General features: G+C 42.9%; 1 protein-coding gene across 4 annotated transcripts in view; it reads left to right on the top strand.

Moving 5' to 3' along the window:
* LOC138293061 (uncharacterized) overlaps positions 1-15097 on the top strand; it is a 289136-nt gene that overhangs the window by 87864 nt on the left and 186175 nt on the right. For all 4 annotated transcript variants that reach the window (XM_069232058.1, XM_069232057.1, XM_069232059.1 and 1 more), the window contains 3 exons: positions 6936-7002; positions 7156-7369; positions 9207-9258. In XM_069232058.1, the coding sequence (XP_069088159.1) occupies positions 6936-7002; positions 7156-7369; positions 9207-9258 (333 nt within the window). The remainder of the gene's footprint in view (positions 1-6935; positions 7003-7155; positions 7370-9206; positions 9259-15097) is intronic.

Here is a 15097-nt window from a genome sequence, read left to right as displayed (position 1 = left end):
TGTGAAAAAGCGAACAATACCCTGGCCATGGAACACCTGCACTGGCTACATCTAAATCAAATACCCAGAAACTAGTTCTATGAAGCAGAAAAATACTAGTTTCTAAAAGATGACACTACGGATTTTAGGGTCGTGCGGAGTGAGATACAGGACAGGCAGTGGATACAAGGGGTAACAGAGGTGTATTTTTGGTGCCCAATATAGGATAACTAGAGTAAGACTGAATGTGGGTCTCGAAATTGTGCCAGACTGAGCATGGATATAAAAATTGTATTGGACACCATCATTTGAGCTGCTTAATACATCATTTACTGTACTTCATTTGACATGCTTTTTGGACACCAGCTGTAAATAGCTGTGAATAAGATCTAAGGGCAGAAAAGGCCATTCAGTCTTCAGACAGGAAATGTGAAGAGATGACAGACCAGGTAAGAAAATAGAGGGCATATTTAATGAAAGTGGTGCTGCACCCAATGCAGCCCCACTTTTCTTGCACCCCTTAGCACCCTCCCCAATGCCACCATGTGTGTCCAGCATTTAAAATATGTTGCACCATGGTGGTAGTTAGGGGACCAGCGTCTGAATTTTTGACGTTACCAGCGCTTTGCAGGATTAGCATAAACAATTCTGACGCTAACCCTGCAAAGCACCCAGAGGCCAATTGTATGCAATGGAAGCCTCCTTTTAACGCCTGCTCTGAGCAAGCATTAAAAGTGCAAAAAAAATGGCTCAAGGAAATCTCTTTTTTGACCCCCCTAACGGGTAACCTCCTCCTTTGCACACATTATGCCTGGCGCAGGCATGGTGTAGCGCAAATGGTTACAAAGTGGCACAATGCATGCATTGCGCCACTTTGTAAATATGGCACAGTGTTTTTGCCCTTCTAACACATTAAGAAAATGACACTAACATGGCATTGGAATGGCACTAGGGGTTCTTAAATATGCCCCTAAATTCTGTATGTGCTGCAAGAGTAGTTCTCACTTGTGAGCTCTAATCACGGTTTGCTGTTAGCCTTGTTTGATATTTGCATTTCCCAGATAAGTCATTATGTTCCAAACTGCTGCAGTGCAACTGTGTTTATAAATATTCCAAAGCACAATGCTGAAAGGTGAAGATGTCTTCTAGTTTTTGAGTTCAATTTAACAGATCCACTAATTAGCCATCAGGCATTTTAAGAAGTGCAAGATAACTATTCAAAGTGACATTCCAGCATTGTCCCTCCCTGATCCATTCCAAGAAAAGATGACCTTTTAGGGAGCTCCTTTGGTGCAGTGGAGTTCCTGTGACAGCCCTAGAGCTTCTACGTGACTTGCTCTGTGAAGTGAGGCTCATATACCCAAAGATGCTCAAAAAGTACTTGGTTGCCTATCAACAATTGTCCAGGATGCAGGAGTGACTCTCATCCAGTGACAAAATACGAGCTTATGAAGAACCAGGTAACCACGACAACAGAATTGTTTTTGTGTACTGTGATATATGGTTTGGTCTGCATGTAAGTCAGGTAGTATTCCAGAAATGGGCAACAAAAGGGGGCTTGATGTGTGACATATCTTTGGTGAAGAACTTGGCAGGATTGTACTCCCTTAGAATGAGCACTATTCCAAAAACCCTTACTAATATTCAGGATGTTGTTTTTTGAAGACAAAGATGTTATCAGAAGGTTTGTTTACCTTTAACGCTTAACTACCTTGAACAATTACGGGTGGAACTTTCAGTCTCAAAGCTATATTTTTTTAATATCATTTAGCGTGCTGCATCCTGAAGAGGTAAATTCTGTGCTTTTCGTACCAACACATTTGGAATCAAGGGGCATATTTAAGTAAAATGGTGTTGCACCCCTTAGTGCCCCCCTAACGCCACCATGTGTGCACTGTATTTCAAATACAGCACACACCATGGTGGTAATCAGGGGACTAGTCTGATGCTGGTCCGGTGATTTGCAGGATTAGCATCAACAATTTTTACGCTAATCCTGCAAAGCCCATTGAGGCCGTTTGTAAATAATGGTGTGCCTCCTTTTAATACCTGTTCTGAGCAGGCCTAATAAGTGCCAAAATAAATGACGTAGAGCAACCTCTTTGATTTCTTTGCGCCGTATTTTTGCCCCCCTAACAGGGGAACTTTCCCTCTGCATACATTATGCATGGAGCAGGCATAATGTAGCACAAAGGGTTATAAAGTGGCGCAATGCATGCATTGCTCCACTTTGTAAATATGGCACGACGTTTTTGGCCTTCCAACACCACATTAGCGTCAAAACAATGACACTAATGTGGCATTTGAATGGATCTAGGGCCTCTTAAATATACCTCCAAATCTGTTAAATTTGATTCTAAAGATGCCCTGCTAGCCCTTACAGAACTCCATCAAAAAATAGAAAATGACTCCGGGGTGAGAACAACCATCCAGATTACAGAATTTGGAAATAGTATACAGGAATATACTTTTCTATGCAGATTCCAATCTGTTTAGCCTGGTATATCTGATGGAGAATGTGGCTGCTTTCAGCATCTGAAGTCACTGGGTGACGAGCACTCGATTAGTGGAGGTACCATGAATCTTGCTATCCTGATTTGGGCAAAAACTCCTATTTTTGGCTGAATTGAGATTATTGGGTGCTTTTAATGAGATCATTGACATATTGCCCACCTCTCCTTTAAACGAATCACAGCTATACTAAAATACAGTTATTTTCCAAATAGTGCTGAAGTAGTGGAGAGAGTTTATAATGGCCTGACAGAAGTGGCTATATCCAATACTTTTCAACTGTTTAATTTACATTTTCACACCACTTCCACATATCCCTTTCATGAATTTTCAAATATGTGTAATAGATTGTGTGGTATCTCTTGGGCCGCTCATATGCACTTTAAAAAACAATTGAAAGATAGCTGTTCCGAGATCCAGGAAGATATCAGGGTTGCTGGTTGCACTGGTGCTGGAGCCAGGTCAGGCCTCCCCCATGCTCTTTTTAAACGTGGGCGGCCACCGGCCGCGCACAGCGGCCGCGCACAGCGGGTGCGCCAAAGGCGCACCTAAGGCAAGCCCATCTGCGCCCGTCCGCGCCCGTCCGCGCCCTGACGAGCCCAGGGCCCAGAGATGCTGCTCGTTTTAGCTATTCAACTTCACATCTTTATGCTTTTAGAAACACCCAGATATGTTCCACTCCTGTAGGGCCTAACCAGTCGTCTGTGTGTCCCCCCTGTTCTAGTTGTTCTTGGGCTCCCAATTTCATCTCGCCTTCTAATACCTCCTCCCATCAATTAGGTAAGCTATTACTGCTTAACTGCCGCTCCGTATCAGCACACTCCTTACATATTTACATGCTCCTTGAAGAGCTATCACCAGATGCCTTGTTTCTCACTGAAACCTGGCTGAATGGAGATTCTTCAGCAGATTTATGCAGTACCTTACCCCCTAACTATTCTATAGTTCTTTTAGACAGACTTCATATGAGAGGTGGCGGTATAGCTATTATTCACAAAATCTCCATTAAAAGCTCAACATTCCCACTGGAAATTCCAGTATGTGAAAGTATGTTCTTCTCTCTGCACTTGTCGTCTACTTATACTTTCTCAGGAATCCTTCTCTAACGCCCCCCCAGCCCGTGTGGAGTCTTTTTAGAAGTTATCCCGGAGACAGTGGACAGTTCTATTGGGAAGGCCTCTAACTTAACCGTCCTCGGCGATTTTAATATCCACCTAGACAATCCTAACTGTCCATCGGCTAAATCATTATTAGCCTCTTTTACCTCTATGGGTATGGACCAGCATGTTACTGGTCCAACTTACACGAAAGGCCATACTTTAGACCTTTTTTTTAGTAATATCCCTAATCTTACCTTCTCCTCCTCTCTACCTCTACCCTGGACCGATCACTATTTAGTGTCACTTACGTTTCCCTATGATCGTGCTTGGTCGAAGTTGGTACCTAGCACTTGGCATATGGCACTCTGTGCTTCTCCCTTAACCAGTGACCATGCCTCCATTAATATGGTGGACCTGTTTAACAAATGGATTTCTACCTCTTTAAACTCAGTTTTGCCTTGCAAACTGAGGGTGAAAAAACCTGCTCATAAGTCTAGTCCCTGGTTTTCGTCTTCTCTATTGGACCTTAGAAAGAACTGCAAAAAATTGGAGAGAATTTGGAGAAAAGATTATAATCCTTCTGCTAAAGAAGCCTATAGATCAGCTATTAGATTTTACCATCCTAATATTAAGACAACACAAGCTCTATATTACAGCAGTAGAATAGAGAACTCGTCCACTTCTCAGAAAGAAATCTTTCAGATCTTTAAGGAGCTCACTATACCCCCTATGCCACCCTCCCCGGTGGAAGCTTCTATTATGCATAGTAATGTATTAGCGGCTCACTTTCAAGACAAGATCAACAAGATATACTCCGGTTTTCCTCCATCTCCCTCTCAGAATAATCTCATGGGGCAGGAGATGAATTATCCTACGGGTATGACCCAGTTAACCAATTTTTCCCCCCTCACAGGTACTCTGATTGGGAATTTTCTTGTTAATATCAAATCGGGTTCTCCCTTGGACCCGGCCCCTCCTTCTATTCTTTTGAAGGCAGCAGATATTGTTGTTGGTCCTTTGACAGAAATAATAATTCCTTGTCCGCTGGTATTCTTCCCAGTTCCCTCAAGCATGCAATCATAAAGCCTCTCTAAAAAAAACCTAAGCTGGATCCCTCTGTCTTGGATAATTATTGACCCATTGCCCTTCTTCCAATATTGGCAAAAATTCTGGAGAAGCACGTGAACCTGCAATTGACCAGGCATCTTGAGAGGCACGATCATTTACATCCTTCTCAAATGGGTTTCAGAACCCATCACAGTACAGAATCGGCACTCCTTACTGTAACTGAATCTGCTCGGCAACTTCTAGATCAAGGTGGTCATGCTGCTATTATCCTCTGTGATCTTAGTGCAGCATTTGACACTGTCGATCATACTCTTCTCCTTGATAGACTTTCCAAGATAGGGTTAGGAGGTCCAGCCCTTGCCTGGCTCTCCTCCTTCCTCACGGGAAGATCCTTTCAAGTCTTGGATTGCTCTTTTTTGTCTGACGTCAGGTCTCTATCTTGTGGAGTCCCGCAGGGTTCATCTTTAAGCCCCACCTTGTTTAACATCTATCTGTCATCCTTGGCCACAGTATTCGCTCCTTATAACCTCTCTATGGTCACTTATGCTGATGACACGCAATTGGTGGTTTCCCTCTCTAGTAGTAGGGACTCCCCCTCTGCCAACCTGGCCGACTGCATGAAAGATATTGGGGACTGGATGACCCTGTTGAAACTGAAATTTAATGACAGCAAATCAGAGGTAATGATTATAGGTAATGGCGCCCCTACCGCCCCTCTGGCTATGTACTCTGAGGCTTTTAACAGCCTGCCTCCTCCAATAACAGAAGTAAAAAGCCTCGCCTTTCTGCTTGACCCACGCTTAACTATGGAGCCACAAGCTAAAAGAATCTCCTCGATCTGCTTCGGCTTAATTAGAAGTGTCAGGAAGATTCTGGGACTTCTGCCATTCGCTGCCAGAAGAATTCTTGTACAAGCCCTAGTTCTCTCCCACCTGGACTACGGGAACTCTCTATATCTTAGTTCTCCAGATTATGTAATAAAGAGGCTGCAGGTTACGCAGAACGCGGCAGCTAGACTTCTCATGAATACCCCAAGGCATCTTTCCGCTAAACCAGCACTTGCAGCTCTCAATTGGCTCCCGATTAAGCAGCGCATTACGTTTAAAGCTCTGTGTCTTGTTCACAGAGCCTTACACAATAAGGGTCCCCTTTCCCTTAGAAAACGTTTCTTTCTTTACTTGCCCCTTAGACCTCTTAGATCTCGTTCTTCTCGACAGGTTTACATCCCTTCAGTCAAGAGATCATGGGGAGGTAATTCGTTCTCCATCAGGGCTGCTCGGCTCTGGAATGCCCTGCCCTTTGAATGCCGTCAGGAATCCTCTGAACTTCTCTTTAGGAGGAAGTTGAAAACCATTCTCTTTCCCAGTTAATCTGCTTCCCCTGGCTCTTCTGACATTCATGGTGTACTTTAGCGCTGGGATGCCCCCGGGTAGCCATGCGCTCTACAAATCTATAAACTAAAATAAACTAGGAACCAGGCCCTGTGTTGGTATAAGGAAGAAATACCAGCATTGCCATTGGCTTCAGATTTCTTTTTGCATGGGAATAGATAAGGTACTGTGAAATACCCTTTATTGGTTTAGATGGTGTTTGAAGTAATGTAATAAGAACATTGCCCAATACCTCATGTACAATGGAACAGAAGAAATGTCACCTTCCTCAAGGTTGGAAGTAGCACAGTGTATTTCCAAGGCATGAGTGCAAACATTGGTTATGGGATGAATTTTTAGGAGTCTGACACCTACAGGTAGTGTCCGCTATCCATCCTCCACTCCACTCATTGTCCTAGGGTACCTGGACAGTTTTTCCGTTTTGAGGTGGAGGGCCGACAGTAGAAGACAAAGTATGACATTTCCAAGCTTTATGTATATGCTTTATTGTTTTGTTTTAATGATGAGGACAGTTTGATGTACTTTACAAATCGATTTAATCATGAGATCACTAGCTGATCCCTTTTTAATGTTAGATGTCACTCTTAAACTGGCATACGTTGTTTAATATTAATCCCTTGGCAGAAATTCTTGTGGTGTGTTTTGGACCCTTATTATACAGTGAAGCTGTGGTCTGCAAATCATGGCCCTCAAGATTCATTCCATGAAAGAATCTAATCAAAAATGGCAGCAATAGATGTTTGTTCCAAAGCTGAATTCAAGGTACAAGCAGGTTATTAGAATAAGAGCCAATTAGGTGTTACTTCAAAAGAGAAAACTGATGTCCATTTACGCAGAGCTCAGGTGCACACGTTTTGCTAAATAGCATTTACCTCTTCTCATCTAGAGTCACTTGTCCAGAAGGATGTCTGAAACAGGAAGTCACAGTGTGGGGGACTGATATCTACACAGACGTAAGTTTATGCACTGACCATATCCATCTCATGTGTTGATTGTTATGTTGTGATTTTGCAGGAAATATGTCGAATTAAGCAAACTTTGGCCATGTGAAGAAAGAGGTGACTGTGAAATTCTATATTTCCTAACTATTTTTGATTTTCCCTCAGGATTCTTCCATTTGCCGAGCCGCAATTAATGCAGGGAAAGTCAGCAATGCTGGGGGCAGAGTGAGAATGGAGAAGCGGCCGGGACAAAGCAGCTATCAGGAATCCACACGGAATGGAGTTACAACCCGGAGTTATGGTGCCTGGACTGGATCTTTCATTTTTACTTCAGCCAACATTGTCTTCCCAACCACAAGTACTCCTCAACCACCCGAAGGTAAAACCGAGTAACAGTTCAGTTTTTAACTGTTGATACCTTCACATATGTCTTTTTACCTATTTCTAATTCAGTTCTGTCTGAAAGCTAGCTAAGTAGAATAGTGCTTAGCGAAGCCTTTGGTGATGAAGCTGTGAAATGCAAGGGCATTTGTATTCAACATTACATTTTACATATATTTTGGAGGGAAACTTTGATAAAGCTGTAAAGCAGTTGTATGAGAGAACCACGCATACCAGAACAATGCATGCCCTAACAATGCGGTCGGGACCACAACCGCATCTTTTCCATGCATGCCTTTATCACGCATGCCTTTACAACCATTTTTGTTGTAAAAGCATGCTTATTAAAGGCATATGTGAAAACGGCATGCGTGGTTCTCTCATATAACCCCCCTCTTAACGTAAAAAAGTACCCCAACCCCTCACCCGCCCTGAGACCCAAAACTACCCCCACCCCTCACAAGTAAACTACCCAGACACCCCACACGTGCCCTAAGACTTTCTCTACCCGACCCCACCACCCACCCTAAGCCCAAAAATAAACTACCCCAACCCCCACCATAAAAACTAAACTACCCCGATACCCCCACCTGCCCTGAGCCCTAAAAAATAAACTACCCTGACCCCCTCTACTCCTGCCCCTAACAAATAAACTACCCTGATACCCCCACCCTCCCTGACACATAAAACCTTCCTCACCCCTAATAAGTAAACTACCCCACCCCTCCACCCACTCTAGGCCTAGAAAAACTACCCCAACCTCCCACTCCCACTCCCACCCCTAAAAACTGAACTACCCCAAAATCTCCCACCCGCCCTGAGCCCTAAAACCTTTCCCCACCCCAATAAATAAACTACCTGATCCCCCTACCCACCCTAAGCCCTAAAAATAAACTAACCTGACCCCCTCCACTCCTGCCCCTGAGAGATAAACTACCCCAACCCCCCCACCCTCCCTGAGCTCTAAATCCACCCCACCACTAAAAACAACCCCCAAACCCTGCCCCAACCCACATACCTCACCGCGGCCTCTCCTGATCCTTCCTCCTCTTCTCTCCTTCCTCCTCCCACCCTCACCCATAAAAAATAAACTAACCTCCCTCCCCACCCCGCCTTTGAAAAATAAAGTACCCTGACCCCCACCCAACCTAAGCCCTAAAAAATAACTTCCCCAAAACCCTGCCCATAAAAAAAAACAATAGTCCGACCCCCTACCAACCCTAAGCCCTTAATCCACCCCTACCCCTGAAAACTACCCCCAACCCTGCACCAGCCCCACTTACCTCACCACATCCTTTCCTGATCCACTAGACTGCTCTCTGCCTTTTTCTCTGCCTTATTCACGCATATGCTTAGTTTGGCAAATGCATGGTTAAGACAGAGAAAAAGGAATGCATTGTTCTGCTTGCATAGGAAACATCTCTGTTGTTTGCAATGGGTTATTTAGGACTTTTTCCATGTAAAACAGTTTGTGTTCAGCAAATAGGATAAATCAAATGCCTTGGTACAATTTTTTCAACCGCAACTTCCAGTTTCCAGTTTGATTGCAGCACTAGCTTGTTCAGGATAGTTTGAAAATTGTTCTTTAAGAGTTGGACACTATAAATAGGAAATTAGAACGAAAAATAATAGGCAGGAAGAAAATTATTGTTTGGATATATTTACTTGCCTTTCAAAGATAAAGTGCTCTTCCCTGGTTCATTTAGAAGTGCATCTGGTGACTGAATTCTGAAATGTCAGCGAAGCTTGTGGCATTTCAGTCTTAGAACAGTTGATAAAAGGTAAGGTTTTCAGCCGCTCTCCATAGTATAGTAATTTTTTTCTCTTCTCTTCAGTTCCTGTTCAGTGCAGCACCACAGCAAGACAACTAACTCAAGATACAGCAGAGTAAGTACACTTGCCTTTCTTCATACCGGAGTACTTTTCCTATTTGTATAAATTTTTCTTTTTGAACATCTACCAAATTAATTTGGCCAAAAGTAAGATTCTCTAATATTCAGTGGTCATGGGAGGAGGTACAATACTCTTCCATACACTAATTAGTGGCTCCAGTGGCTAATTAGATCCACTTCATCCAAAGCAAGACCTTATCACAGGTACCCAGGTGCCAGTTGTGCAAGGCTGGAAAATACTTGATTTTTAGTGATAATGTCCATTGATTCGTGAAGGGGAGGAGTGAGATAAAGGGCAGACAGAAGGTGTAACAGGAATGTTCTGTGAAGGCCACTATGGAATAGCTAATGTGAGACTGAATTTGCTTCCCAAAATGTAACCAGACCCATCAACATTTTAAAAGTGGGATTGTACACTGTTAGACTTGGCATCCTTGGCGTGTTTTCCCCTGTTTTTTGCCTCTGCTTCTTGTATTTTTCACTGTGTGCTGGATTTCGTTTATGCTGGTCTTTGGTACTCTGGGCACTTTACCACTGTTGACCAGTACTAAAGTGCTAGTACTCTCTGTGTAAATTTGTGATTATGATTGATTATCCCTGATTGGCATATTTGATTTACTAGTAAGTCCCTGGTAAAGTGCACTAGAGGTGCCCAGGGCCATAAGTCAAATGCTACTAGTGGGTCTGCAGCACTGATTGTGCCACCTATATGAGTAGCCCTGTAAATATATCTCAGACCTACCACTGGAGTGTCTTTGTGTGCAGGTTTAAAGTGCCAATTCGACCTGCCGAGCGTACCTACTTGTCAGACACAAACCTTTCATTTTACCACATCTAAGTCACCCCTAATTAGGCCCTAGGTAGCCCCATTGGAAGGGTGCAATGTATTTAAAAAGCAAGATATGTACTTGGTCTTTTACATGTCTTGGTAGTGAAATCCTGACAAATTTGGTTTTCACTATTGCAAGGCCTATCTCTCCCATAGGTTAACATGGGGATTGCCTGTAAATATCTTTTAAGCGCAGTTTCCCGGTGGGAGCTGGTAGAGATCTTGAGTTTGGGGTCTCTGAACTCACAATTTAAAAATATATTTTGGTAAAGTTGGTTTTTAGATTGTCTGTTTGAAAATGACACTTTTAGAAAGTGAGCATTTTCTTGCTTAACCATTCTTGCCCAGATGTAAGAAGCTCTAGCACCACATAAGCAACATTTTTTTTAGGGTAATGTTGTGTTAGGTTTAAAAAAAATCACCGCACCACATTTACAAAGTGGCGCAATGCAAGCATTGCGCCACGTTGTAACCCCTTGCACCACATTATGCCTGTCCCAGGTATAAAGTATGCAAGGTGGGCATTCCCACATTGGGGGGCTGAAAAAATGGTGCAAAGAAATCTGGAAGATTTCTTTGCGCCATTTTTTGCAGCATTTTTTATGCCTGCACAGAGCAGTCATTAAAAGGAGACACACCATTATTTAAATTGGGCCTAAATGTGCTTTGCAGGATTAGCATCAACATTTTTGACACTAATCCTGCAAAGCTCCAAACTAGTGTCAAACATTTTGTTGCAAAACCCCAGACTTTTAAAACACTTCAGGATGAAGAGGAATCTCTGCCAAGGAGAAGAGCTGAAGAGCTGTGAGGAGGAGTACTGCCCCTTTGCTGTGTGTGTTTTGCTGGGTTGGCCTGCAGTTGCTGCTTCTGCCTTAGAGAGGAAAAAGACTGGACTTTGCTGTGTATCCTACTTATGGAGATTCTCCAAGGGCATGGACTGAGCTTGCCTCCTGTTAAGAAGTCTCAGGGACATCAAAGACTTCACCTGCCAGCACATGGGCTCTCGTGCTGAGACCCCTGACTTGCCAAGTGGGGCCATATCCAGTGCCTGGGCCTTTGGAAGGAGAAGCTGGTAAAACCTGAGTGAAAATCCACACACTGGAGCCAAGCGGCAGAAAAATGCTCATCAATCATGTGGTAACCAATGAACAAGTGGTCAAGACGTGGGAATGTAGGGATTGCTTACATCCAGCAACAAACAATGAACTATTATAGAATCAGGTAACCACAGCAAAAGGATTCTTTTTGAGTGGTAAGGTGAATGGTGTGTATTGCCTGCTAATTAGGTAGTTTTCAGGAAATGTCTTGTTGGCTTGATTTCTCACATCTCTGTGGAGCGGAATCTGGTAGGATTTGCCCACTTAGAGAGGTCACTATTCTAGAAACCGTTTTTAATTCTTAGAGGGTTTTTTAATGTCATTAAAAGATTTGTTTACCCCTGATTATCAACTCCTATCCACACCTGGGACAGGAATTTTCAGTCTCAAACAAATAATTTTTTCAACATAATATAACATACTTCATGTTGTAAAGGAAAGTTATGTAATTTCTGAACCACATTTGAAAGCAAATCTGTCTGCCTTGATTCTGAAGCGTTCTAGTGGCTATGTAGTGTTTTAGGAAGCCTATTACAAGCCAGACACAAACCTGCCCCTGGGTGAGCAGAATGCTCCAGATCATGGGATGTTGGGCAATAACATACAGGAGTTGAAGTTTCTGTACAAATTCCCACATGGTTTTGCTTAGTATTTCTGCTGAAAAACTTTGCTAATGTCAGCAGCTGAAGTCACTGGGTGAAATCCTGTTGATCTGCAAAGGTACCATGAAACTTGTTATCCTGAGTGTGTAGTAAATGCCGTTTCCTGCTGAATTGCGATTAACAGGGCACTCGTAATGACACTGGCGTGCACTCCATCTCTCGTTTGGAAAAACCACACCTATGCAAGTATATACATATTTTCTAAGTAGGCCTTAAATAGTGGAAGGAATTTGTAATGACCCAAGGAATGTATTCATCACTAAATTTCAATTTACATTTTCACATACACACCTACATAAGTTTATGTCTGCTATTCTTCTTTGTATGGTATCTCCGAGGCAGTTTATGTGTATGGTAAAAGACATAATAGAGATTACAGTTCACAGAACCAGGAAGATATAATTGCTGTTGGTTGCAGTAATAACCGGGCATCGTTTTGGTAGAAGAAAGAAAGACCAACAGTGCCATAGCTTTTTGATTATCTTTGGGCAGAAATATGCAGTTAGTGCTTGTGAAAACCCTTTATTGGTTGCAGTTACGCCTGAAGGAATGTAATGGGAACACTGCCTATAGATGATATACTTTGAGGTAGAAGAAATGCTACCTGACCCACTTTTTAACCGGCACAGTGTGCGTCCACAGCATGAACGCAAACAATGGTTATTGAATGGTCTTTTAGGATTCTGACACCTACGGTTACTTTCCATTGTTTAACCTCTACTCATGTCAAGTAAATATTCGATTAAAAAGAAAACCAAATAAGAATACATACAAATTGCATTTAAAATCATATGTTAACAACACAATAATAAAATCATCATACTTTGATTAAGTCCTAGTCCCTTCTAGGCGTTGCTGAACAATGGGCGACTAGGTATATTGGTATTCAGTAATACGTGAAAACAGGTCATTGATGACATCATATACACAATGTAAGGAAAAACAAATAGTTCCAGAGCAAATAGTTCTAGTGACATAGCGAACCCCATTTACACATTTGAAGCATTCTAAGCACTATACTGGCACCAAACTATCTTTACTTGCCATCCAATCTATGCCGTTTAACTGCAGCTGCAATAAATCTGTAAACTTTATGGCAAACGATGTCAGATTGCAGCAGCTAGAGATATTCTAGCGCTGATTTGCACACTCTGATATTAAGACTCCTTGGTAAGGGCTTTAAAATGTTCTTCCACGAGTCCTTATATAGATCACAAAAAAAGAAAAAGTGCAACTGGAACTGAGGAGTTACTGAGTTACATGGGCAATAAGTAAGCGCTCTTCTATGGTGGGCATCTGAAACGTGAGATACCAGGAAATGGGCCATGTTAAGTCTGAATTATATCAAATAGAACCTCTGATGCCTCATTACCTTATACAAATATGATTCCATATTAATAGTCAGAAACAACAGAAAATACGCTTTGACCGACCTCTTCCTGATCTCAACCACTGCTTATTCCCTTGCTATTAAACACAGTAATTTATTCTGTTTTAAGATTTTGATAACTTGGTTAGCACTCTGTGGGTTGTCGTGCAGACCTGGCCGTCCTTTCTCATGGCCCAGCCAGTTAATATTTTGAACGTTTGTTAAGTTTAGACAGTCAGCTATTACCATTTAACGAAGTACAGCTTCGGGCCTGGACCAAACCGAGAGCGACAGCAGAGCTGGTGCTTTACGAGATCTCCTCGGTACCTAAGGCCTAGGTCTTCATGACATATTAGAGCCGGACACGTCTTGGTAATGAAATCAGTCTGCGCAGAAAATTATTTTCACTAACCTGCAGCTGTGCAGAGTCCCTGTACCCCAGATGCCTGCACCACAGGAAGCAATCAAAGTGCATCTGGCCTTGTAGATTTTAATTGTAGCTTTCAATTGCGAGGGCCCCAATTTCGAAGCAAACTTGAACAGAGCTGCAATAGTCTGTTCAAGTTGCACAGACCTCATGCTAAACAGATGTTTCCATGAGCTCTATTATCAAAAAGGGTCCCCAGTTGTGTGAAGGTCGATACATGCTGTAATTTAGTGCCACCGACATGCAGGGAACTGATCCTACTTAAAGGGTGGCCACACAATATAGAGAACATTTCTGTTTTATTGGTTGACAGTCCCAGGTCATTCATAAGTGCAACAAATCTATTCAGCAGCCCCTGGAGTCCCAGCTCTGTTCTTGACATGAGCACACAATCATTGATGTACATCGGGACTGGTAACCTCCTACTTCCTACCCTAGGTGGGTCTGCCTGTTCACCCAACAATTATGTGTCAAAATCATTTACATAAAGACTGAAAAGGTTTGGGGCTAGAACACATCCTTATCTGACACCCCTCCAAATCTTGACTGGTGGCATACATTCTCTAGTGGGCCTGATACAACCCTCAACGTCCTCATGGAGTTGGGAGCGTATGTGAGTGATCTTAGGATAATCTCCCTTTGCTGGCAGCATTCTCCATAGCCTTCCTCTGATGACATTCTCAAAGGCTGCGCTGAGGTACATGGATGTTATGTAAAGACACCCCCCTTTCACAGTGTCACATATTTGCTTATTAACAGATAGAGGTTCAGGCCCTGATCTGTTGTTCCCAGACCCTGCCTAAAGCCATACTGTGCTGCCATTAAAAAGCCCTTCTCCGTAGCCCAGTGCTCCAACTGATCCAGCAGTACTCTTCCCAACACCTTAGTAGTGGAGTCAATGAAAGATGTAGGACATTAGCACCGGGAGGCCCCGCGATCCCCTTTGTAGAATATAGGTGCAATAATTGCACTAGACCAGGATTTAGGAGGGCTCACACAAATTGCGCTGTGCAAAATATTTATAAGTATAGAAACCCAAAGGTCAAGATTAATCCTAAAAGGGTCAATAGGGACCACATCAGGTCTCATAACTGTATTGCTTGGGCATCTCTCCACTGCTGATAATAAATCTTTGAGTGTAATTAGTAACTGGTCATCTTCTCCAGACCTAGCATTGTATCCACTATGCTACTATCGGGGTTTGCCAGACCATGAGAATCATAAAACATGTTAGTAATATGCTGTGGTGTGGTCATATCTATGCCAGTGCCAGAGCTGTTCTCAAAAAAAGGTGCATTCACTGCTCGCCTAAAATCGGGCCATGTCATTCATGGCACATGCCTTGGTAAACTGCTCCCAAGGCTCTCTTCTAATCGTGTCTTTCCTTGCCCTGATGGCATTCTTGTAATGTTTCCTGCAAGCTCTTTCTTCCTCTCTATCTCTTGGT

Source organism: Pleurodeles waltl, chromosome 4_2, assembly GCF_031143425.1.
Source record: "Pleurodeles waltl isolate 20211129_DDA chromosome 4_2, aPleWal1.hap1.20221129, whole genome shotgun sequence".
NCBI classification, from domain to species: Eukaryota; Metazoa; Chordata; class Amphibia; order Caudata; family Salamandridae; genus Pleurodeles; species Pleurodeles waltl.
The sequence above is the reverse complement of the archived record's forward strand: the minus strand, read 5'-3'. Positions and strand labels throughout refer to the sequence as shown.